Below are 25,011 nucleotides of genomic sequence, written 5' to 3' on the forward strand. Positions count from 1 at the left end.
GCTTCTCAAACTCCTCCGATGTCGTTGACTTCTTGCCTCGTGAGGGATGATCCACAGCCGCGATGAGATCATCTGGCCTGCGCTTTCGGGGTGGACCCGAACAGTCCCGCTGGCCTTTGTCGTTGCGATTATCATTTGGACGTCTCAGATTGCTATCTTGGCGCCACGGGAACTGCTCCCGCATCTTCTCCTCCTATTCGGACCAGTCGTGCATCATGTCACGAAGGCCCACAACAGTTTTCGGCCTGTTCCGCCCGAAGTCTCTGTAGATGCCTGGGTCGGTGATGCCGTTGTAGAAGCAGTCGATGATGTCATCCTCCGAGATGTTCGCAATGGTAGTGCGAACGTCGAAGGAGCTACTTGTGTAGGACCATAGGAGCTCATTACGTTCCTGTTTACACTGAGCAAGATCGTGACGAGTACCTGCGCGAGCGATCAATCCCTGGAAGTTGTCGATGAAGACCCTCTTGAGCCGTTCCCAGGAGTCGATCGAGTTGCTGTTGAGGCTCTCCAGCCATGTGAGCGGCGCAGGGTCCAAAGCCATCGGAAAATAGACGACCTTGGTGATGTTGGAGCCCCCTGCGACTTCAATAGCCGTGGAGTAGCAATGTAGCCATTGCTGAGGAGCCTGCTTGCCGTCGTACTTGGTGATGCCGATCGGCTCGAAACCCTCAGGGTACTTATAGCTGCTGAACCATGCGGAGAAAGCTGGGAAACGGTCTTTGCAGTCAGTAACTTCAGACTCGACTTTTTCATGAACCTTGCGCCAGGAGTCAATCACGGACTGCGCATCGCGGTCTTCATTAATGTGCTGGCGCAGGTCTTCTGGGGGAGGTTGATGATTGGCCTGTCGCGGGTTACCCCCTGGAGGTGGCTGCTGCCTCCCGCCAGGGGCCTGGCTCCCGTGAGCGTTGTCGTTGTTGTGGCTGGGCTGAAGTCGAGGGCGACCGCCAGCCGTTCGGCTATGAGCCTGGCTCCGACTCTCGCCCACGCACTCCTCCCTAATAGTTGATGCTGGATTTTGCTACTCCAGCTGGATCCAGGCCCTCTGCGTGTAAAGAAGTGCTTGGCGCACATTCGGATCGTTACTGCGCTCGAGTATGGCCATAACCCTGGCGATGTTGGCCACCGGGGTCCTGAAGCCCCGTTCGCTTACGGCAGCGAATTCAGGGTCAAGCTCGCGATGCATAGATCGCCTGCGCTCGTTGACCCTCCTCCGCCGGATTGTGCGGGCCCTGTTCCTGGCCCTCCGTGCCTCACGATCGGCATCGCTCTCATCGCTGGTGTTGGCTGTGGCCTCATCTTCGGAGACCGCATCAAATTCGACGATGGGAAAATCGCCATCATCCTCGCCTTCTTCCACCATTAGCACCTAGCGGGAGACGAGCTCATCGGAGCTCGCGTCGACTAGTTCAGTCGACTCCTCCGCCATGGTGGCCAACGGCCTGCCTTCCTGGAAAGGCAAAGGTTCGAGGTGGGCCACAAGTCGATCCTCAGCCTCGAGTAGATCAGAGAGCTTCATGCCCCTCCAATATACGAAATGCCCCTCCGGTGTGGAGGTGATCATTAGATCACTGGCGCAAAAACAACCCGAAGCCCCCCGACATGCGGTGGTTTCGGGCCCTCCAAGTTGGAGCAAAGAATCCAGATCCTTCTCTAACGCATAGAGGAACTCGGAGATGTCGGCCTCCTGAAGATCAGTGGCCAAATTGCGTGAACCGAGTCGGGATCGGCTATACGAATCCTTAGATTGGGACGAGTCCAACCCAAGGGAAGTTACCGCAGTGCCGGATGAAGTCGCGCCGGGAGCTGACTCCACCTCGATCTTCACAGCGGAAGCATGGATCGACAAGTCATCGAGATCATCAACGAACTTGCCGAGGTCGCTGCGAAGACCCGCCGCGGGAGTCTTTGGCTTCATGTCGACAAGAAATCGATGGAAATTGCCCGCACCATCTGCGATGCTGACCCACGAGCCAAAAACAAATGTCGTGCCCTGAGAGGGAACTGACCTGATGAATTGGAAAGATGCCATCGAGCTCGCTGGTGGATCTTCGACGCGTTCCCCTAACCGGCGCGCCAGTTGTCGGTGTTTTACCTGTTTCCCACCGAAGGGTATACCTAAGGTGGTAAGTTTTAGGTGAGGAGACGCCGAGATCAGGAACTCGAAGGTGCAAGGAACACAAAACTTAGACAGGTTCAGGCCGCGAGGTGCGTAATACCCTACGTTCTGTGTGGTGGTTTGTATTCCCTTGGGTGTAGGATAATCTTAATGATCTTGTTTTGAGAGGGTCCCTGTCCTCCCTTATATATCCGGAAGGTCAGGGTTACATGAATCCTAACTGATACTAGCCAAGGAATCGTATCAGAATATATCTCGAGTAGATTCTTTCTGTATCGGTTAGCTTTATCTCCTATTTAAATAGGATAAATAAGAGATAAACGAGATAAATAATATGAATAAGAGATAAGACGGACTTAATCTCTTAAATCTCTTTAAACTACGCTATGTACACCGTCCCGTGGCCCCGGGTCTGACAGAATTCGCAGAATCAAAGGAATTTCAGGGAACTTTTGGCATGGCTTGCAGGTAATTTTGAAGAAGTTAATAGGGTGGTTCTTGGAAATGCGCCACTTAATTATCAGATGATTGACCATAAGATTCAGAAACAACTTATTGCTTCTTGTGCTCATGAAACAACCAAATTTATTATAGAGGAACTTGGTGATGAATGCTTTGCTATTCTTGCTGATGAGTCTAGTGATGCATACCATCATGAACAATTGGCTCTTTGCTTGCGTTATGTCAATAAAAAAGGAGAACCTGTTGAGCGGTTTCTTGGTCTTGTGCACTTCGAAGAAACTACATCATTGACTCTTAAAGAAGCAATTCAGTCCTTGCTTATCAAATATCAATTGCCTTTATCCAAGGGGCGTGGTAAAGGGTATGATGGAGCTAATAATATGAAAGGTCATGTTAACGGTTTGAAGAAATTAACTATGGAAGAGTCCCCTTCTGCATATTATGTTCATTGCTTCGCTTATCAACTTCAGTTAACCCTTGTAGCTGTTGCTAAAGAGAATATTGATTGTCAATGGGGGCAACTTGCATATTTGTTGAATGTTCTAGAGATGTCATGCAAGAAGATCCGCACGTTTCGCATAGCTCAAGCTAAATACATGATTGAAGTATTGAAATTGGGTGAAATTGAAACTGGCCAAGGATTCAATCGAGAGATGGGTTTAGCAAGACCAGGTGATACATGTTGGGAGTTTTGTTATGCATGTGATGCATTTGTATCCTTCAATCAAGTAAGTTCTTTCTAGAGTTGGAAAAGAAGGTAAAGGGGCTGAGGCATAGGAGCTCAAAATATGCTCAGAGTTCCGATGCACAGCGCGGCATGTGACATCGTTTTCAACTTCCCGTAGGGCCACATCGAGCAAGTAGTACTAAACATTGGACTACCATCGCACGACTACCATTGTTAGTACGAGATCGTAATTTTTGTGGCATTGATGCTGCCCTCCCCTCGCACGGACTCGCCTCCATCCGCGCCCATCACCCGCTGCCGCTTCCTCCGCCATCGTTGCGCCTCGTTGGCGACCATCCTCCGGCCACTTCCACCCCCGCGCTCCAAGCGGCGCCAGCACGCTGCATCGCCCGCAACTCAGCTTCCTCCACTCCGCCGACGGGCTCCCTTCTGCTTTCCAAACATGGCTCTCGGTAGCAGGGTGTGCCGTGGGGATGGAGTGTGGCCCTGGATGGTGAGCCCAACAGCGGGTTGCAGCTCCCGCGGGGTGAGTCCGATGGCACGGTGCAACTCACCTGCTGGCGAGTATGTCATCCGATACTGCCGCTGTGACATCTTCCTGGCCAGTACCTGCGGGGCACGCACGAACGGTTGTGTCCCGGCACATTGCAGATCATGCCTGTCTCCTATAACAACAGGTCTTCAAGGTCGGTGTGCTACCAAGCTCCTTGATTGTTGTTGTGGCCTATGTGCAACACCTGTTTGATGAGATGCATGGTTCCTTTGATTGTCATGTTGTTTACTCATTTTCCGTCTTCTTGTGTGCATGCCATGGGTACTTCAATTAATAAAATGGGGGCATGCACAAAGCCATTCAGGACAAGATGGAAGTAGAGCTACATGGGGGCAACATCAATGCCAGTAATTAGAGGGAAAGGGGTGGATTGAGGGTTCAGCTATTGCATCTTGCCATCGATTTGGCTACCTTTCTAAGGTAGAGTACTTCTTTTTCTGAATAGCTAATCCCTTTCCTTTTGCTTGAGATGAACTGTGTGATGCAGAGTGTGTTCATGAGACAAGTGTGATACAAACATAGCCATTTGGTATCAATGTAATATCAAATATGAGGGCTGCAGAGAAATATCATGATCCATGCATGGATATGCTCTGACCCATTGATACAATGTGAAGTAGTGTTACAAAATTACTAAATCAAGTATGACCAGTGCTTGAGTAAAAGAGCCTCATTCTGAGTAATGAATATTAACCACTGTAAGGAAACATTTCAGATTGTACATGGACAATCTTATTCAGGTCCTACTGATGTACTGAAACAAGAAACTTTTGAGTAAGCTTTCATGCATTCAATCGACAATTTCAATAATCTGCCAGGAATAATGCTTCCTGACAATTTTAAAGCTCTTTGTTTGTTTGGTATAGAAACCTAAAATACCTGACAAATGAAGGTGCTATTTGCTTACATCAACCCCAAACTCTAATTCTTCTTAGCAGAGGTAACACCATTTTTCTATCAGTATGTTTGTGCTCGTGCATAATTGAGTTAGATATGAAGTGATAACCTACATATTTTCTTTTCAAAGATAGCTGAAGTTTTTCTTTTTTTAGTGCTATGTGATGCCAATTTTTTGGTGTTACAAGAGAAAATCTTATTTTGAAAATGTGAAACCACAGGGAATTATCTAATTCTCAGCTCTGTTGTGTAGGTGTGGAGGATGTTGTTTTTTTACTCGGGTTGGGTCTTCCTAGACTCGTGTACACTTTTTACCTACCTTAAATGAAATGACACGCAGCTCTCCCACGTAGTTTGAGAAAAAAATCTCAGCTTATTATTTGCAGGCCCTATAGGTTTTGAAAATCTTCTAGAGTGTATCAGATTTCACAGAGATTCGCTGCCATCCTACCATGTATAGGTATCATCTTATTATGTTCTATTTCATATTTGTCAAATGGCTATAGCCTATAAGTTATAGGAATATTAATTTTCATCATAGTCATAGTTTGAGATCCTTCCTATTTCTGAAGAATGCAATTGTAGTTCATCTCTTCTTAATTTACTAAATCTGGCAGTAATATCATTATAATTGAAGTTGGGACCCTCAAAATATCTTCAACAATTTTTCTTGAAGAGCTTTACATTATACATGTGTTGTGCTCATGTTGCTAGCTTAAAAGTTAGAGCCAACTAGCATCTTTTCTTAAGAAAATTTAGCTTTTTTCAATTCAACATGAATTACGGTACAGATGCTTTTGATGCTGTAGATTTTAGCTAAGATAAATGAGTGGATTCAGTTATTTTTTGGTGGTGTACAGACTTTGTGGAGCTCTGGCCGTGGAGGCAGTCAGTGGTAATGAGGATGTGCCATAGGACTTAGGGTACGTGTTTCTAGAAGATTTTACACCTGAATAGAACATTTTAGATCCTGCATCGGTGCATCCATCAAAGTAATCAGTGTCCATCTGACCTATTAGAGAATGCTTGTAGATGAACTATTTTTTTACTTGATTTATCTGCAATTTATTAATTTCTTTCATTTGCCAACTATACTACTTCTAAACGCATAACTTGCTCACTTGAATAACATGGATCAACATAATGCAGATATATCGAGAAGCATTTGGAGATGGGTCTCATATAGAAATTGAGGTAGTGAGAAGTTACTTGGATAAATGATGTCTACATTTTGTTTGCTTTCAGGTTCAGAGTTCTGATTCTTGTACCTCTCCGGTAGTCCGGTGAACATGTTCTTCTATGGTTGCCAATATATATTTAGCATTGTTCTCAAAATATATATCCAGTGTTTTAAAATACTGCCAATTTAGCAATGCTTTGGGGTAGTAGTATAATGATGAATCATAAATGATGTTCTTGTGACTTGCAGATTATGCCTCATCATAGGCTAGGATATAAAATAAAATTATCGTACATTTGTTTGTATATTTAGCTGTTCTTGGTGACGATGGTTTATCTACGGGTTTGATTTGTCATAATATCTTTTGGAATGATAATATTATACCTGATGATTATTATTATCTGTTGTCAGATTTACATCTTTTTACACCTTTATCATCCATAGCAACGCACGAGCACTAACCTAGTTGAGATAAAAGTCTAGGCTTTAAAACTATGCAAGTCTACTGTCATGCTCTGTGTTGCCAATTTTATCTACAATTGAACATTTGGATTTTATGATCATGTTGTAATATCAACTTAAGTGATGCTTCCTAGACTCCGTACTCCTGAAAACATATTTGTGTTGATCACATTTCATAATTACCATGTTCCCGTGCACCAAATATTTGTATTTTTCATTTTTTTGTAAAATTGCTATTTGCCATAGCTGTGCTATAGCCTTTTTAGTGGCTGGAAAAAAGATGCCGCTATTTGCTATCGCGCGCTATTTAAAACTACGATATTCCACCAGGCCAGTGATCAATGCATATATGTTTGTTTGGACTTTGGAGACTCAGAAACCCGAATACAACAGCTAAAGCTGATTGCTAATTGCACTTTCACGTTTAGTTCACGTATTTTTAGATTTATGTTTTTCTGTCCCACATGCATTACCTTGTGATTGCCACAGTTTACGCCACCTTCTTCCCCTGTTTCTTTCCTTTCTTGTTGCTTGGTGCTTCCAGAAAAAGGCAAAATTTGCACCTAGACACCGTTAAAATAGGGTCTTTGCCACAGGCCATAAAAAACTCTGTCGTTGCTAAAGGACACTACAAAATCAAGGCTCTTTGCTGGGAGACACCACACCCATTATATTATTGAATTTAATTGGAGAGCAACATGAAATGACGAGTTTACCCCTGCTGCCTTATCCTCTCCCCAGGCCTCTCACTCTCACGAGAACCCATCCACCGGCCTTTCTCGTGGCTCGCGAACCAGGAGGCGGCGCGACTCCTCCCCAGCGGCTTTGACGGCCGGCGGCGGCCCTCCTCCGCCTGCAGCCCGTCCCCACGCGCATCCCCGGTGGCGTCTCCTCCCCACGCGCAACCCCGGCGAGCGCCCCTCCCAGCGCGTAGGAGTGCTGGCGTGCATCTCCGGTGGTGGCCTGGGCAGAAAGATGGAGACTCCAAGGTACGTGAGCGAGATTTTTCCCCGGGTGGAGGATAGTCTTTCATGGGTTCCCGATGGGTACGTATTCTTCCAATTTCTCCTAGGGTTAGTGCTAACTTTGGGCAATTTGGCTCATTACTGCGCTATTGAGCGAGGCTCACCATTCCAATTTGTGCGATTCTCTATGTATGATGGATCCCAATTCGTCCTACAGGCTGGCTATTCGTGTAGGTGCTTATGTTTAAATTATTGATGATGGTAGTCGCGAGTATTGTGAAGCTTTTAACATTGTTAAGGTCTTAGAGAAAGATTGCACAAATTAGAATGATTTGCTACTTGATATTGGCACAGATGTTAAGCTAGGCTCTAAACACAAGTTGTGTGTCACTTATTGGGACAAATCGAGTCCTTGCTATGAAGAAATTACATCCGACCAAAAATTGTTGCATGCAATTGACATGTATTGGGAGATAAGAAGGCTCTCATTGCAAGTATGTGTTATAAAAAATGATGATTCTGAATTCCTGCATGATACTGGGCACCAACAGAACATGCCTTGTGTGTTGTAGGGAAGCACTTATGCCCCAGTTGATAAAACTAGTGCACCGCCTCCGCTTGAAATTGCATCACCCCTCTTAGAGCCTCCAGTTCAAAATAGGACCGAAGTGGCTTGGGTGGACGATGATGTAGAGTATGTTGGTTTGGATGATGAGGACCCTTTCAAAACTTTGCTTTTTGATTCATCTGATTCTGAATCTGATGGTGATGTGGAGTGTGTTGGCTTGGAGGATAACTTAGTTGTGAATGATGCATGGGTTGTGAGACAATTGTCCATGCAACTGCCAACGATAGCAGTAGGTATAACTTTTGGGGATGGTGATACTTTTAAGAAGGCTATTAGGCAATATGCAATAAAAGGAGAATATGAAATTGCAGCTCCCTATTCTGAGTCAACAAGGTATCGAGGCTATTGCAAGGCTGAACGGTGCAAGTGGAAGATACATGCTTCAAAGTTGCACGATGAAAGTACTTGGATGGTACTAAATTACTTATCTTTTCTATTTCATCCAAATTTGTGTTGATTTTTTACTAATATTTTTTATATTTCATGCATATAAAGAAGGTACCTTATGAATACACTTGTTACAGCACTGGAAAAGTTGAGAATAACAAAATGGCAACCAATCATTGGGTGAGGGATTGGGTTCTTAAGTAGCTTACAAAGGACCCTACAATTGGGGCTGCGGCTCTGAAGAAAAGACTCGAAGAAGAGTATCACTTGAAGTTGTCATACTGTATAGTGTGTGATGGTAAAAATATGGCTTTGGAACAACTCAAAGGGAAGTGGGATGACAGCTTTCAGCATGCTTTCAGTTTCAAGGCTGAGGTGGAGAAGACCAATCCAGGCAGTTTGGTGGACATTGAATATGAGCAAGTTGAGAAAAAGTAGATATTTACAAGAATGTTTGTTGCCCTGAAATCTTGTGTCGATGGTTTTCTGAATGGTTGCAGGCATTTCTTTGGTGTGGACTCCACTCATTTGACTGTGAAATGGAAGGGGCAACTTGCATCCGCGACTGCTATTGATAGGCACAATTGGATGTTTCCAGTGTGTTATGGTGTGTTTGACTCAGAGACAACTGCTAATTGGGCTTGATTTTTCAGTGGACTTCAGCAAGCTATTGGATCACCTCTGGATCTAGTTATCTCAACTGATACAGGCAAGGGAATTGATTCAGCTGTTACTAAAGTCTTCAAAAATGGGGTTGAGCATAGAGAGTGCATGAGGCACTTAGTTGCAAACTTCCAAAAGCGATTTCGAGATGAGGTCTCTAAGAAACACTTATGGCCAACAAGTTACTGGTATACCATGTACACATGCTTTGTGCATTATCACTTCAGTTAGAGGTAATATTGAAGACTATATTCATAAGTACTACTCTGTTGCAAAGTTCAAGAAAGTGTATAAAAAATGTGTGAAGCCAATGACAGATAAGAAATAGTGGCCTCCAGTAGACCTTGGGTTCAAGTTGTGGCCTCTAATTCTGAAAAGGGCAGCCTGAAGACCAAGAGAAAGGAGATATAAATCCATTGCAGAAGGTGGTGGGGGACAAAATGGAGATTCACAATATGCAGAAGGTGCAAAGGAAAGGGACACATGGCAAAAACATGCAATAAATTTGTTTATGATTCTGATGCCCCAACCTGCCCCTCCAGAGCCAAAGAGATAGAGAGGCAAGATAAATATCACAGTAGTGTCATCTAGTGGTTCTACACCACCTAGAGCCATCCTTAGTGCTTCTACACCAACTAGAGCCATCACTTGTGCTTCTACAACAAGCCTTGTTACAAGAAGGTGCAACTGAAATTTACATATTTCAAAATCTGCAATTGTATATTTTTAAATTTGCAATTTCACATTCTTCTTTTTACATGCAGTATGTTAAGGACATTGATGGAATTAGAACCATCTACACCAACTAGAGCATCACTCCTATTTCTACTCCAAGTTCTATGATAAGGGGTATAGCTTCTCCAAACTTAACTGAGGTACTTCTTTGTGTGTTCCTATTTGTTATTTCTATTTAGCTGACATGATTTTATACCCATCTACAACCGAAAGAGGATGCTAGAAGTTGAAGGCACCATAGAGCCTTTTGAATATGCACCCACATCTCCAGTTGCTGTTGAGAAGGGAAAGGCAAAAAAGTTGAAGGTTGTGGTTCAAGAAAATATAAGCTATGCGCCGTGTGTCATGTAATATGTGGATTTGGAGTAAAATACGTTATTTTGTATTGCTGTACTTGATAGCCAAATGTGGCTGAAACCATGTTATTTTGTGTTGCTGTACTTGATAGCCAAATGGGGTTGAAACCATGTTATTTTGCTGAATCATGTGTTTTTATATTGCTGGACGTGCTTTTCTGAGTGCAATATGATATGTTTAATGGGTAGGGGTATTACTGTCCACATTCATGTATTCTGTGACATGTTTGAGGTGGAAATGATATTATATGAGCTATGATGTCTTCCAGCAAATGTCTATAGAATTGTAATGGTTAATGCAAAGATAGAGTTTTTTAGTGGCCTATGGCATTTTAAAGGTGGCCATGGGCAAATTTTGCCCCGGAAAACCGCTAATACTAGGGGTCACGTGCACGGGTACGATGCGATCCGTCGCCTAAGGTCTAGCTACAGCCCACCGTCGCTCGCTGCGCCGCCGAGGCAGGGGAGGGGGAGGGGGTGGAGCGGCCACCAGCGAGGGATGGGCGGCTGGGGTGGTGGTCGAGGTGACGAGGTTAGGATTATGGGTTGTCGTGCTTCTAATGGCCGACGGCTCTAGAGAGGAGGTCGGGGGCAGCAGAGGCCCGACGATGGTGGCGGTTCGGCTGACGGCAGAGGCGAGACGGCGCGGGAGCGCCGCCGGTCGGCCGGAGCTGGACCCTTGGTGGGCGGTGGCCCCTGGTGGGCTGGACCCCTAGTAGGCGGTGACTGGAGCTGGACCCCCGATGGACGGTGGCCGATGGCCGGCGATGAGGGCCTAGTTAGCGTCGGCGGCGGAGGCGCCGAGGCAGCGCCGGAGCCGGCGGGCGGCAGCGGAGGCGGGGGAACGCGGCTGGCCCACCCTCAGCCCACGACGATGGAGGTGGGGGAGCCTTCTACGACGCTCCCCCTCACTGTCATACATGTGACAGTGGATAACCGTTAATATGTAGGGGTGTTACTGTCTATTTTATATATTTTGTGATCTATTTAAAATGGAAATGATATTATATAAATCATGATGTCTTTTAGCAAATGTTCCTAGAATTGTAATGGTTCATCGTAAAAATAGAGTTTTCTAGTGGCCTATGCCATTTTAACGGTGTGCGGGGCAAATTTTGGCCAACAAAAAACTCCAAAGGCATCTCCTCTCCGCTCGACGCATCTTGAACCCTCGCGACACGCGGCAACTGGAAGCGGGCAAGCGCGACGCACGAAGCGATCCCACAGCTCGGCTCCTCCTCACCGTCTCCGCCGATTTGCCAGCGCTACCCCCGCTCCGCTCCTCGCCGGATTCGAGCGGAGGCAATTCACGTTTTTGTACATCGGGTGGGGAGCGGAAAAAACCTGCTCCCGCCGACTCTCTTCGGCTTCCGCCCCTTCTCAGCCGCGTCGCCCGAGCACCCGCACCCCCCGCCGACAGCCCATCTCCGCCCGGCCGCTCGCCCTCGCCCACCTGCACGCCGGCGCTCATCCCCACCCCGGCGCTCGCCCTCGTCCGCCCGCCAGTCGCGCGACACCGCCCGGCCTCGCCCGCCCGCCGTCCGCCGGACGCCGCTCGCCCTCGTCCGCGGCGGAGATGGAGATGGAGGCGGCGGCGGCCTCCGACGAAACCCTAGCTGCCGTCTTCGCCCAGCTCAAGCCCCACACCGTTGCTCTCCTCGACCTCCTCCGCAGCCGCCGCGCCTCCTCCAGCTCCGCCTCCTTCCTCCGCGAAATGGCCGCCTTCCTCCGCTCCGCCCCCGCCCCCGCACTGCAGCTCTGCTTCGAGTAATCTTCTTCTCCACCTCCCGTTTTTCTATTCTCGTGGTTTGGGTTTGGGCCTTCTAATTTGTGTTTATTCCCCTCCCCTTTCAGTTATACAGTGTTTCCACTGCTGCTGCTCCTGGATGCGGCGGTGCAGTGCAGGAAGCAAGGCAATGCACCGGAGCAGAGTGCTGGGGACATTGTCATCACTGATGCGGTCGCTGAAGCTGGCCTGGCCTGCCTTGAAGTGCTCCTCACCAAGTGCCGCCTCACCTCGGTCAATCAGGTCAGGCGCTTAATTCTGCTCAAGATTAGCCTCATCTCGTGGACCCCTTAGCTACAAACTGCCAGTTAGCTGCTTTACTGAAACCTGTCGACTGTGGCGTGTAACTAAGCATCATTTGATTCAGCAGTTGATTTTTGGACAATTGAGTATAGTATGAAATGAATTAGGCACACAATGTGGATTATGTTCTTCTGGGTCGAATCTGCTTAGCTACATCTGTAACCCTGGCTATTTTTTTTTTCCATCACTAGATGGTCGCGATGATGAAAAAGTTGACTTCTGGGGCTATGCTTTCACCTTTGGAGGCTTCAGAGGAATTCCGCAGTGGAATCATAAGATGTTTCAGAGCCATGGTCTTGCAGTTACAACCATGCTCTGAGTGGTCTTGTTCTTGCAATCAAGCAACAGTGTTGCCTACGACCTCAACCAATACATACTTCAGTCTCAAAAGCTCAAAGCTCCATGCACATCCAGAGGAGTGCCTGCTTGCATTCCTTCAGTCTCAAAATGCTTCAGCTGCCGTGGGACACTGGCTCTCACTTCTTCTACAGGTATGGCGTCCATCTGAATATAGTGTGTATCCATTTCTTCTCAGAAAAATGACTTAGCTTTAGTTCTAATTTATGTTTTTCTTTTTTTCATACGGAAGGCATCAGAACTTGAGGCGTCAAGAGGGCACCATGGAAGTGCAGATGTTAGAAAGGAAGCATTGCACGCTCTCCGCATTCTTATTGCCAAGGTGAGAAGATCCATAGATGCTCTTGTGATTCAGCAGGAAGAAATGCTGAAGCATAAGCATATCATTCGTTACCACTTGCCTTCTAGTATTTCTTGCCCAACAACACCTGACACAACATAGAAGTATGAAATAGACTGAAGGTTCAAAAAAATTAAATGATTGGCATAATAATCAATCTCACATATTCCGCTCATTTTTAAAAGTAAAAACAATGAATAAGATATATTGTTATGTATACTTAGTTTCATATATGCGATAGCAATTTTCCTCTTATTGCATTAGTAAGAGAATCAACCTCGTAGTTGTGCTTGGTATGTCCTAGTACTTTTCTTAATGTTTTTTTTTATCTTTTACAAGTGTAATTCGGTAATTCCTTCTGCTGAGGCTATTCTTTTTCTTGTCCAGCATGCATATAATTCATTTAACTCATTTTCTTGTTAGGTAGGTTCTGCTGATGCACTTGCCTTTTTCCTTCCTGGAATTGTCAGTCGCCTTGGAAAGGTTCTCTACACATCGAAGACTATGATTAGCGGTGCTGCTGGGAGTTCTTTGAGCATTGAGCAAGCCATTCTTGGATTGACTGAGGCTTTGATGATAGTCTTAAATGACAAGGAAAATTTTAGTGCACATGATATGGCTATAAAGGAGGATTGGGCCCATTCTTCTGGTGGCGGCGGTTCAACTGAGCATGTATTGCAGATGCTTCGCCAATTACCAACGAAAAGTCTATCCGAACAGATAGGCCATGATGAAACTACAGATGACTCTACCTTTGATGTCAATTCCTCTGCTGATAGAAAGGCACTGCATGTGAAGCGAACCAAAAAATGGCTTGAGGAAACAACTAGTAATGTTGATAAGTTGCTTTCTGCCACATTCCCACATGTATGTTTTCCTTCGTTTGTTATTGTGTAGTTGAAAATAAGATGTAATTCCCTTAAGTAGGCTTAATATTGTGCCAATTTTTTGCAGCTTTCGATTCATTCATCCGAGAAGGTGAGGAGGTCAGTGGTTAGTGGTGTAAGGGGGCTTTTGTCTTGCTGTGGCTCTACATTAAAGAGAAGCAAGATGCTACTTGTGGTATGTGGATTGTAATATTTTTGTCACCTGTGAGAGCATGAAAGTATTTGATCTTTGATTATGCTCACATATTTTGCAAATGTGTTATTCATGTCTTTGCCTTTGTATTCGTGGAAAAACATATCTTTGCCTTTGTTAGCATTCTCCTACTTGTTGCGTGTTCGAGAAAAAAACATTCTCCTAGTTGTTGACTTAAAGCTGTATTTGTTTTTTTAACTTCACAAATATAATATTGCAGGAAAGCTTATGTGTTCTTGCATGTGATGATGCTGCAGCTGTGTCTGAGGCTGCAGAAGATGCTCTCCTTTATCTTTTCAACCAGGGTCACAATTTTATTACAGAAAATGAGATTTCTGATATTTTTACCAGGTCCGTGCTATTTTCTTTTCTTAAATGACCACAGTTGATTGTGGCCTGTGAGAGCATAGTCCTAACTATTTTTCATGTTAAGCAGGCTAGTTGAAAGGTTGCCACAAGTCGTATTTGGAAGTGAGGAGACAACTGCTCTGTCGCATGCTAGGAGGCTTCTGGCTCTGACATTTTATGCAGGTCCTCAGTTTCTGATAAATCATCTTCACCGTTCTCCTGTGAGCACCCCCTCACCCACCCCACCCAAAACCCCCTCTGGAATCCTGGCAGTTCAGATGTTCCTTATGTTGATGTATGATTCTTCCATTGACTTTGAAATTGATTCCCCTGGCAGGTTACTGCTGCTCGTTTCTTTGATTGTTTGGGTTTATGCATAAGTCATAGCTCACAGTTTTCTGGTTCCATGGACAAGTTAATTGTATCAAAGCCACTGTCTGTTGGGTATCTCTATTCAGTTGCTGAGTTGAAGAGCAGTGCCTATTCTAAAGATGCGACTAATAGTTCTCTGCATGCCACATATACATCTGCAGCCTCCAAAATATCTGTTATCCATGATAATGGTTTGTCAAATGCCGTACTTGGTACAGTTGAATATGATTTGCCCCATGTGCCTCCATGGTTTGTTCATGCTGGCAGTCAGAAACTTTACTTGGTTCTTGCTGGAATAATTAGACTTGTTGGTCTGTCAACAGTGTCAGGTATGTAGCGCCCTACTTCTCAAATTAATGATTTACGGGCTGTTCCACTTGACGCATTTTATGAATGATGCTATTTTTATGTTGTACTTGTGGCTGATCATTTTTATTTGCTTATTGATGCTAGGGAATGAAACTGCTGCATCCTTATCTCTTTTTGTTGATATTCTACTCGATCACTTCAGGAGGTTGAGCACTGAGCTGCGATCCAAAAATATTTACAGAGATGGTGTGGATAGGTGGTACATGAAAAGTGAAGCTGGACATACACTACGCCAGGCAAGTTCAGCTGTTTGCATGCTCAATGAGCTCATATATGGTCTGTCAGATAGATCCCTTGGTATGTTTTTACAACTGCTCCAGAAGAGATCAGCACAATTGATAAGGACAGCTCGTCAGAATGATCAATTGACTGCTTGTGTTGAACATAATGAAAGAAAAGTCTGGGGATTTAATGAACAAAAGGATACTAAAGACAATATTATTCATTGCATTGGCAGTATTCTGCATGAATATGTATCTCCAGAAGTGTGGGATCTTCCAACCGAGAAGGATGTTGAGCTATCCCTAACAGAGTTGAACTTGCCATTGCACTTCTACCGTGATACCACTGCATTGCACACGGTAATAATGAATAATCATAATTCATAAATTGGAATTGTTTCACTCATTTTGTTTTGCTATTCTATCTAAATAATATCTATTTGGAAAGTATTGTCTTCTCAAGTTCTTTAGTTTGTTGTTTCAGGTGACGCTTGAAGGAATTGGAATCTTGGGTGCTGTTCTTGGTCAAGATTTTGCACGTAGTGGGTTTATGCACTCTTCCCTTTATCTTCTGCTCCGTGAACTTATCAGCTCAAGTGCTCAGATAAGAATGGCATCAGATGCTGTCTTAAGAGCACTTGCTGCTGCTGGCGGTCATTGTTCGGTAATAGATTGCCTTATCTCATGCAATAATTTGTTTAATTATCAATATATTTTCTATTTAAGATTTGTCTTCCTGGTTGTACAGGTTGGCCAATTTGTTGTCGCGAATGCAGATTACATTGTTGACTCCCTTTGTAGACAGCTGCGTCACTTGGACATGAATCCTCATGTCCCTGATGTTCTTGCTTCCATGCTGTGTTACATCGGTGCTTCTCGTGATATTTTACCATTCTTGGAAGAACCGGTATGATGTAGGGCGGCTATAAATCTCAAGAGTCAAAATTTATGTTTGTTCGATGATTTTTCTTAAAAATATTTGGTGGTGCTTCTGTGCTTTCTCTGTAAGAAAATTTATGTTTGTTCAATGATTTTTCTTAAAAATATTTGGTGGTGCTTCTGTGCAATTTGTAAAGCACAATACATCAGCCTACCCAGCACATCAATGGCCACTAAACTGTTCTTGAAGCCGGCCATTATTTCACCCCCTTCGCCTATGTGATAGGCTTATTTGGACTCATTTTTTATTTCGTAGCACTGCTGGATTGATAATAACTTTAAGCTTTGTCCGGTGTGCACGGATGGCCCTGCTCTTAATTGCCAGTCATCCCTTGATTTTTTTTTTGTCATTGTCTTTCCATCCTTGTTCTGGACCTTTAGATTCATATCTGTAGCCAATTACCATGCAAGACCTATCTAGAAGTAATGAGTAATCCAACATGCCCTGCTAGTGAAAACTAAGTTCGTTAAGTACATCACTAGTATGAAGTGGGAAAACTAAACCATGCCAAATTACTAAGCAGGCTTTGCAACAAAATAAATCAAAGTGACATATAGGGAGGATTTATGCATTTTTTCTTGAGTTAAAAATAGCCTAGTTTTGCAAGCAAGTTGCATCCCTGTGATTTCATCACGATGCATGTAATCTTACAGATGCGAGCAGTTTCTTCTGAGCTGGAGGTACTTGGCAGGCATGACCACCCACATCTAACTGTTCCATTTCTGAAGGTATCATTGTATACTCAGTATTGCAGTTTTTATGTTCGACTAAAAGGGGATTATTTGAGCTTATATATGTGTTCATGGTTGTTGTCTGGGGTTACGGCTTGTACGCATTTAGCTCTAACATGAATCCACCAAGTTTGGTGCCTTCTCAAAGTTGGGATGACATTTTTGTGAAGGCTTTTGTAATACTGGTTATTTGGTTCAAGTCCACAAGTTGGCATGGTTGTACAATAATACACTGACTTCTTCCTACTCTTAACAAAACAACCAGTTATGGTTATTTATCTCTTAATCAAATAATTATATGTGAATTCCACAATTTTTTCATTATATTGAAATTCTATGCAAAGTCAAATGCAGATACCCGTTAATCGATGGTAATATTGTTCCTCATTGGTATGCGCAAGATCCTATTTCTAGCATTACACATGTACTTGTTTTCATCTTCTTTAGGTGCTGTTTGGATCCAAGGGCAAATGGCAAAAGGGCAAATGGCAAAATTTTTGCTCCTGTCACATCAGATGTTTGGATGCTAATTAGAAGTATTAAATATAGTTTAATTAAAAAACTAATTACATAGATGAGGACTAAATGACGAGACGAATCTATTAAGCCTAATTAATCCATAATTAGCAAAATTACGGTAGCATTTGCCCTTTTGCACTTTGGTGTGTTTGGATCCAAAAGTGCAAAAAAAAATGCAAAAGAGCAAAAGTTTTGCACTTTCTCTTTCTCTTTCCATTGGATCCGAACAGGCCCTTATTTTCTTCGTAGTGTGCTTTTGCATTGCTGATGCCTCATGTTTCATTTGAATTAGTAATTTATTTCCTTGTTCCTTTTTGGTTTATCTAGGCAGTTTCTGAGATTGCCAAGGCATGCAGACATGAGTCTACTAATCTGCCAGATGACGTACAATCATTTTATGTGAAGGTTAGTACAGAAGGGCAAGAAGTCAAAAATATGATCGAGAAGAGAATGGAATCCCGTGCAACTTCTGGTAATAGCTTGGCAGGACTCAATTCTTGTTTTTCAGCATGTCCAGCAGCTATTATAGTTCGTCAAAGTATTAGACAAATGATCAATAAGCATATAGGTCCACCAGTCATCATTCAAATTTGTTTCCTATTTTCTTTTGAATTATCTGCTCATATTTGATAATACATGGTGGACGAATATTCCATCATCAATGTATAATACAACAACAACAATAACAACTTAGCCTTTTGTCCCAAGCAAGTTGGGGTAGGTTATAGATGAAACCCACAGAAAACAAGAATAAGAAACACAAAAAGGGCACAAGCCAAAGGAAGAGTTAGGGGTTAAACAAAAAGTAACAAAGGTCACGATTCAGGTACGTTAATTGCTAATCTCCAAGCGCTTCTATCCATAACTAATTTCTTAGTGATATTCCACTCCTTAAGGTCTCTCTTAACCGTCTCGTCCCAAGTTAGTCTAGGTCTACCTCTACCTCTCTTTACATTATCGCCCCGCTTTAAAACTCCACTACGCACCGGCGCCTCAGGAGGCCTCCGTTGTACATGTCCAAACCATCTCAACCGATGTTGAATCAACTTCTCCTCGATAGGTGCCACCCCGACCCTATCTCGAATCTCTTCATTCCGGACTCTATCCCTTCTTGTATGCCCGCAGAACCAACGCAGCATACGCATCTCTGCTACACTCAGTTGCTGGACATGTCGCCTTTTTGTAGGCCAACATTTAGCACCGTATAGCATCGCCGGGCGAATCGCCGTCCTATAGAACTTACCTTTTAGCCTCTGTGGCACCTTCTTGTCACTGAGGATGCCCGAAGCCTGCCGCCACTTCAACCAACCGGCTGAAATTCTATGTCTAACATCTTCATCAATGTCTTCATCTTTCTGAAGCATTGATCCTAAATACCGGAAAGTATCCTTCTTGGCCACCACTTGACCTTCGAGGCTAACGTCCCCATCCTCATGCCTAGTCGGGCTAAAGTCGCACATCATATACTCGGTCTTGGTCCTACTCAGTCTGAACCCCCTCGACTCTAACATGTGTCTCCACAGCTCTAAATTCATATTAACTCCTGCCCTACTCTCGTCAACTAGCACCACATCATCAGCAAAGAGCATACACCAAGGGATATCACCCTGTATGTCCCTTGTGACCTCATCCATCACCAAAACAAATAGATAAGGGCTCAATGCTGACCCCTGATGTAGTCCTATTTTAATTGGAAAGTCACTGGTATCGCCATCACATGTTCGAACACAAGTCATCGCATCCTTGTACATATCCTTGATGAGGGTAATAAACTTAGTTGGGACTTTGTGTTTTTCCAAGGCCCACTACATGACGTCTCTCGGTACTTTGTCATACGCCTTCTCTAGATCAATAAAGACCATGTGTAAGTCCTTCTTCTCCTCTCTATATCTCTCCATCAACTGTCGTACTAAGAAAATCGCCTCCATGGTCGACCTCCCAGGCATGAACCCAAACTGGTTTTGGGTCACCCTTGTCAATCTTCTTAAGCGATGCTCGATAACCCTCTCCCAAAGCTTCATCGTATGGCTCATCAGCTTAATCCCCCGGTAGTTAGTACAACTTTGAACATGTCCCTTGTTCTTGAAGATCGGTACTAAAATACTTCTCCTCCATTCCTCCGGCATCTTGTTTGACCGGAAAATTAGGTTAAAAAGCTTAGTTAACTAAACTACCACCCTCTCGCCCAGGCATCTCCACACCTCAATGGGGATGCCATAGGGACCCATTGCTTTACCTCCCTTCATCCTCTTCAAAGCCTCCCCGATCTCTGCCTCCTGAATCCTCCTCACAAAGCGTCTGTTGGTATCATCAAATGAGTCGTCCAACTCAAAGGTAGGACCCTCATTTTCCCCATTAAACAACTTGTCGAAGTATTCTCGCCATCTGTCCTTGATCTCCTCATCCTTCACCAGAAGTCGATCTGTCTCATCCTTGATGCATTTGATTTGGTTTATGTCTCTTGTCTTCCTCTCGCGGGTCCTAGCTATCCTATAAATGTCCTTCTCTCCTTCCTTCGTACCTAGCCGTTGATAAAGGTCATCAAAAGCCTGACCTTTCGCTACACTTACAGCTCGCTTTGCAGACCTCTTCGCTAATCTATAGCCCTCGATGTTGGTTGCGCTCTTGTCGAGGTGAAGGCGTTTGAAACACTCCTTCTCCTTAATAGCCCTTTGCACCTCGTCATTCCACCACCAAATCTCTTTCACTTCCTGCTTGCCTCCCCTACTCACACCAAACACTTCTGAAGCCACCTTCCGAACACATGTCGCCATCTTTAGCCATATATCATCTACATCTGCTCCTTCTTCCCAAGGCCCCTCGCCTAGCATCCTCTCCTTAAATGTTTGTGCCTCTTCCCCTCTAAGCTTCCACCACTTCGTTCTCGCAATCTTGGCACGTTTGTCCCGGTGGGTACGTACTCGAAAACGAAAATCCGCCACAACAAGCTTGTGTTGGGGGACAACACACTCCCCAGGTATCACCTTACAATCTAAGCAAGCACGTCTATCCTGTCTCCGAGCAAGGATAAAATCGATTTGGCTTGAGTATTGTCCACTATGGAAGGTCACTAGATGGGACTCCCTCTTTCTAAAGAGGGTATTTGCTAACAGCAGGTCGTAGGCCAACGCAAAATTCAAAACATCCTCTCCCCCCTCGTTCCTACTACCATACCCGAAACCCCCGTGTACTCGCTCATATCCTACATTAGTCGCACCCACATGGCCATTGAGGTCTCCTCCTATGAAGAGCTTCTCACTGATAGGCACGGTACTAACCATGCTATCAAGATCTTCCCAGAACTGACTCATCAATGTATAATACTCTTTCAAATTCCTTGTTAAAATTATGATCCATCATTTGTATAATGCTATGCTCCCACTCATTCCCTTTTTACTTTTCCTATGAAATTTTGAAATATATATATTCTAGTGTAGATATATAAACATGATGGTACTCGGTTAACATTTTAAAGGTTTTTTACCGTCACCCCTTTTTTTGGTAGCTTGTGTTAGTTTCATGTCTAGCCTACACCAACTTTGCTTGGAAATAAAAGGCTTTGTTGGTATTGTTTCTGTATGGTACTCTGCTAACATTGTGCTAGGTTTTTTCTGCAACTCCAATCCTCTTTATGCATGTTCTAGTTACTTTTCTATATCTTCCTTCCGGTTTCCTTACTTTCCTATGCAATATTTTGTGGCTCAGCCTCAACCATTGTCTCCCTGCAAAAAATGTGTTTGTCTTTCTGCATATTTCCCTTTTTTCACTTTGTATTTAATTTTTCAGATTTGCTTTATTCAAGGTGGCTTTGCGCTGTAATCTCACTAATGCCCTCTCTTTTTTTATTGCATCAGAAAGAATGAATGTTGATGCTCAATCTGATTTTATGAGCTTGGAATATTGGGAGGATTTACTTTGTAAGTTGAATGAAATGAAAAGATATAGGAGAATAGTTGGATCACTTACAGGCTCTTGCTTGTCAGCTGCCACCCCACTTCTCTCTTCAACTAAGGAAACAGCTTGTCTCGTGGCCCTTGATGTTGTGGAGGTATTTTCTTTTTCTGTTAATAAAATACTGATGAAGTTCTAAGTGTGAAAATTTTCAGTCTTCTACTTGGAAGGCAAATACCGCCTTAGTTTTAGGACATTGTCTTTTTCTGTTTTCCTGTGGTTTCATTGTTTTATTTGCTATTCTTTTCAGCCATCGTTTCTAAAGATATTCCAAATATCTCTTTTGTGAAGTTGGTTTATGTATGTCATTCTTTATGTCAAGGAATGTCTAGCTTAACTGTGTGCTTATGCAGTACCCATGGGATAACCATGTATGTTTTCCAATTTCTGCATCAATGGGATATCACTGTAATTTTATCACCCAACTGCTTTTGCAACCTTGCTACCTGGTGCCGCAGTTCTCATACCATAACTTCTGTTATCATTTCTATTAAATATTGGTGAAAAATTACTGCAACGTTACATGCACTGGTAGCATATGCCTGCAATTTTCATGTTTCATCCCAGTGAAATTATTCCCGACAGTTGTGGCGAATTATTAATGATGATAATATTGCTATGTTCTGTCCCTAGAATGCTATTATATCTATCGCGAAGGTCGAAGAGGCTTACAAGTGTGAAAATCGAAGCAAAGGAGTTATTGAGGAGGCTATGCAGTTTCTGTCATTTGATGAACTTGATGGTACAGATGCCACCGAAGATGTTGATGAGAATCGATTACTCCCAGCTATGAACAAGCTATGGCCTTACTTGATTATCTGTCTAAGGAACAAGGTCTCAGTGGTATGTTTTGTCACATCTTATTGTTTTCCATTGTGTAAGTTGTTTGTTTTCAGTTGTCTTGCTTGTTTCTTTATTTCCACCATAAACAATCATAGATAATGAAGTGATACACAGCTCTCCTGCATGTTCAAGAAAAATAACAATCATAGACAAGCACAAACAATATTTCTTATATTAGCCTTTGACCATTTTTACTGCCGTCATACATTGAGATCGTCCATCAATGTTGAATTCTAATGCCTCCCTCGCACAAAATGATGGTATAGGGCTTTTCATCTACCAGAAAATGTTACATGTCTTAACTGATAAGCCACTAATCTGCATGTGGTGAAGGGACCTCCTCTCCCTTCTCTTTTCCCTTAGTTTGTGGGGCTTCCCGTTATGTTGGTGCAGTATATAAGTGATACACACCTGAATTTGGTACAGCACATGATGTTGTTCACTTTATAGCTTCAACTCCTTTATTCTTCATATCTTCCATCAAATTTTTTTAAAGGTTCAGTTCATTTGTATTCTTGTAGTCAGGGAATAAGTGTCTTCCTGCTAACTAAAACATGAGATTCTTTGTCACTCTCAAATTATGCCCTGTTTAGACATAATCTATATGCTTGAGATTGTATCAGGAAATTGTGATGGTCAGTTGGGACATCTAATGAAGTTTTGACGCATTAGTCTATAAACAATAGATTCAATAGTATTTCTATTTTCTAAAACTGCTGAACTGTGAACTTTTTTTTTTGTTTGTTGCTTTATTCTATGTACCTGCTTTTGCTCTAATTTCAGCCGAGTGTACATTATGTTCCTTCTGTGTGATTTCTGCGCTTACCAGATTGTTGTTTTACAGCCAGTTGTTAGAAAGTGCACCGAAGCATTGAGTAGAGCGACTGGTATATCTGGTGGTGATTTTTATGTACGCCGGTTTCATAAGGATGGACATATTGTTTGGAGGTTGCTGGCATTATCTCCATTCCGACGAAAAAGAATGTCAATGATGGATGAAAAAGCAATCATTTTACCATATAGGGATACCTCGCTTACATCAGAGGAACCCATGTCTGAGATCTCCAGTCAAAAAATTCAGATTGCAGTCCTGGACATGATTGCTGCAATATCTTCCAACAAGAGAAGTGCTATTGCATTGGAAAGTGAACTAAAGAAGGTTTGTGGTCTTGTTGTAGGTATTGCCTACAGTAGTTTGACAGGTTTGCAGGAAGCTGCGATAAGGGCATTGGCAGGCCTTGCCTGTATGGATGCTGACCTTGTCTGGCTTCTCTTGGCGGATGTTTATTACTCACTAAACCAAAGGGATATACCTTTACCGCCTAACCAAGATGTGCCAGAGCTATCAGATCTTTTGCCTCCATCAATGTCTTCGAGAGAATACCTATTTGTACAGTACGGAGGCGAGGGTGTGAGATGTGATGTAGATCCACCATCTGTTCATGAGGTGTTCAAAAGGATGCAGGATGTGGTCCTAATGTGAAAATCAGGTGAAGTTCGCAGTTCTCTCCTTCCAAGCTACCCTAAGAGGCTTACTGTTGCCACATTTAATTATTTGAGAATTCTACTTTGGTTTCCAGGTTTCTGATCCTCCCTTTGTATATAACCTTGCCGAGGGGATTTTGTATCACTGCTGGCAGTCCGCCTGTGTCGCATTTTACGACCACTGGAAAATGGTGAACTTTTCAGTCTCTCCCCTCTGCGAAATAGTAGTTTCAATCCATAAGACAATGAAAATGGAAGAAACTTGCATGAGCAGGAGAAGCAAATAACCAAAGAGAATTATTGTTAGACAGTTTATGATGTGGAGATCTTTGTAGAAGCCATTTAAAATTATTGAACCTGCCATATACTTAGGCTCATTTTTGTATCTACATCAGTCTTGTTTCCCTGATCTTGTATGTAGCAGTACTTCACATGTCAGAAGCACACACATGGCAAGTCTTTCACTATTCACTTCTGTCATCTGTTACATTTTTTTAGCATTTTAAGGTAGCAGTGATGTGCTTTCTTCATAATGCATATCCATTGTTAACTAAATATACATCTTGTGTATTGCTAGCATAAAATTTCTTTTGACAAAACTCTGGTCCAACCTTGAGTACCCCTGATTTTTCCCCCCTTGCAAACATCAGGAATGTTGATGATGATGAACTGAAGCAGGGAACATCTTTGTGATGTCACTATTGGATAGGTGTTTGGCATTATGCTCTGTCGCTGGAATCAGTGAAGAATGCAATCTGTTTCTATCAACCAATCGCACTGACATGTGTGTAACTCATGGACACTGTTCTCAACAGTTTTGTGAGCAAGGAGCAGCAACTCCTTGGAGGGATCATCCTACAAATTACGACACAAGGGAAAGAACGGGATAATGTTCTGATTGGGATACTTGTGTAAATATATCAAGCAAACTGTATCTCATGATGGAGTTTAGTCGTGTAAAGAGGAAGTTAAATGATGTGTATAAACCATCTCCGAGTTGGTTCTTTCCTTTTTTGAAGCATTTTTTTTCTGGGTCTGGGATAATTATGTATGAGATGTCCGTCAAAATCCATCGTGAAATATCTTGCTAGTCGCTAAAACAAAAGCTGAAATCTCGTGTTTACTGTCGGGTCCCTCGCTTTTGAGACATGTATGAATGGCGGATGTTCCTTCTGTTAACCCTAGTCGCCAAAATAAAAAGGTGAAATCTCCCCACTGAATTTGAATCGGTAGGCTTCTGCGATGGAGAGTATCTTTTTTTTTTGATG

At 43.4% G+C, this 25,011-nt stretch overlaps 1 protein-coding gene and 1 long non-coding RNA gene across 7 annotated transcripts; both read left to right on the forward strand.

Moving 5' to 3' along the window:
- Window positions 1–7,152: 7,152 nt before the first annotated feature.
- Window positions 7,153–10,286, forward strand: LOC112877897. 5 transcript variants are annotated; one of them, XR_003225587.1, is made up of 5 exons: window positions 7,153–7,353; window positions 8,269–8,369; window positions 8,456–9,688; window positions 9,772–9,856; window positions 9,956–10,286. It is a non-coding gene; the product is annotated as an uncharacterized LOC112877897 (long non-coding RNA). The 5 variants fall into 5 exon arrangements; XR_003225584.1 differs by having other exon boundaries at window positions 7,154–7,353; window positions 8,453–9,688; XR_003225585.1 differs by lacking the exon at window positions 7,153–7,353 and adding an exon at window positions 7,365–8,190 and having other exon boundaries at window positions 8,453–9,688.
- Window positions 10,287–11,242: 956 nt separating this feature from the next.
- On the forward strand, window positions 11,243–24,855 carry LOC112874894 (TELO2-interacting protein 1 homolog). Of its 2 annotated transcripts, XM_025938463.1 has the most exons (19): window positions 11,245–11,865; window positions 11,953–12,127; window positions 12,379–12,678; window positions 12,777–12,866; window positions 13,308–13,751; window positions 13,839–13,946; window positions 14,185–14,315; window positions 14,401–14,533; window positions 14,650–15,013; window positions 15,138–15,634; window positions 15,759–15,938; window positions 16,023–16,181; window positions 16,868–16,942; window positions 17,792–17,936; window positions 21,319–21,512; window positions 22,049–22,258; window positions 23,103–23,748; window positions 23,839–23,934; window positions 24,394–24,855. In XM_025938463.1, the coding sequence occupies exons 1-17, from the start codon at window positions 11,675–11,677 to the stop codon at window positions 23,739–23,741; spliced, it is 4,035 nt and encodes a 1,344-aa protein (XP_025794248.1). In that variant the 5' UTR covers window positions 11,245–11,674; the 3' UTR covers window positions 23,742–23,748; window positions 23,839–23,934; window positions 24,394–24,855. The 2 variants fall into 2 exon arrangements, with proteins under 2 accessions (XP_025794249.1, XP_025794248.1); XM_025938464.1 differs by lacking the exons at window positions 23,839–23,934; window positions 24,394–24,855 and having other exon boundaries at window positions 11,243–11,865; window positions 23,107–23,401.
- Window positions 24,856–25,011: the final 156 nt, after the last annotated feature.

Source organism: Panicum hallii, chromosome 9 (genome assembly GCF_002211085.1).
Source record: "Panicum hallii strain FIL2 chromosome 9, PHallii_v3.1, whole genome shotgun sequence".
NCBI classification, from domain to species: Eukaryota; Viridiplantae; Streptophyta; class Magnoliopsida; order Poales; family Poaceae; genus Panicum; species Panicum hallii.

Excerpts from the sequence above, each read along its gene's own strand:
- LOC112874894 (XM_025938463.1), top strand. The coding sequence starts at position 11,675 with ATGGAGATGGAGGCGGCGGCGGCCTCCGACGAAACCCTAGCTGCCGTC. Across the intron at positions 13,752-13,838 it reads TTTCTGCCACATTCCCACAT|CTTTCGATTCATTCATCCGA; the intron begins GTATGTTTTCCT and ends AATTTTTTGCAG. Across the intron at positions 17,937-21,318 it reads GGAATCCCGTGCAACTTCTG|AAAGAATGAATGTTGATGCT; the intron begins GTAATAGCTTGG and ends TTATTGCATCAG.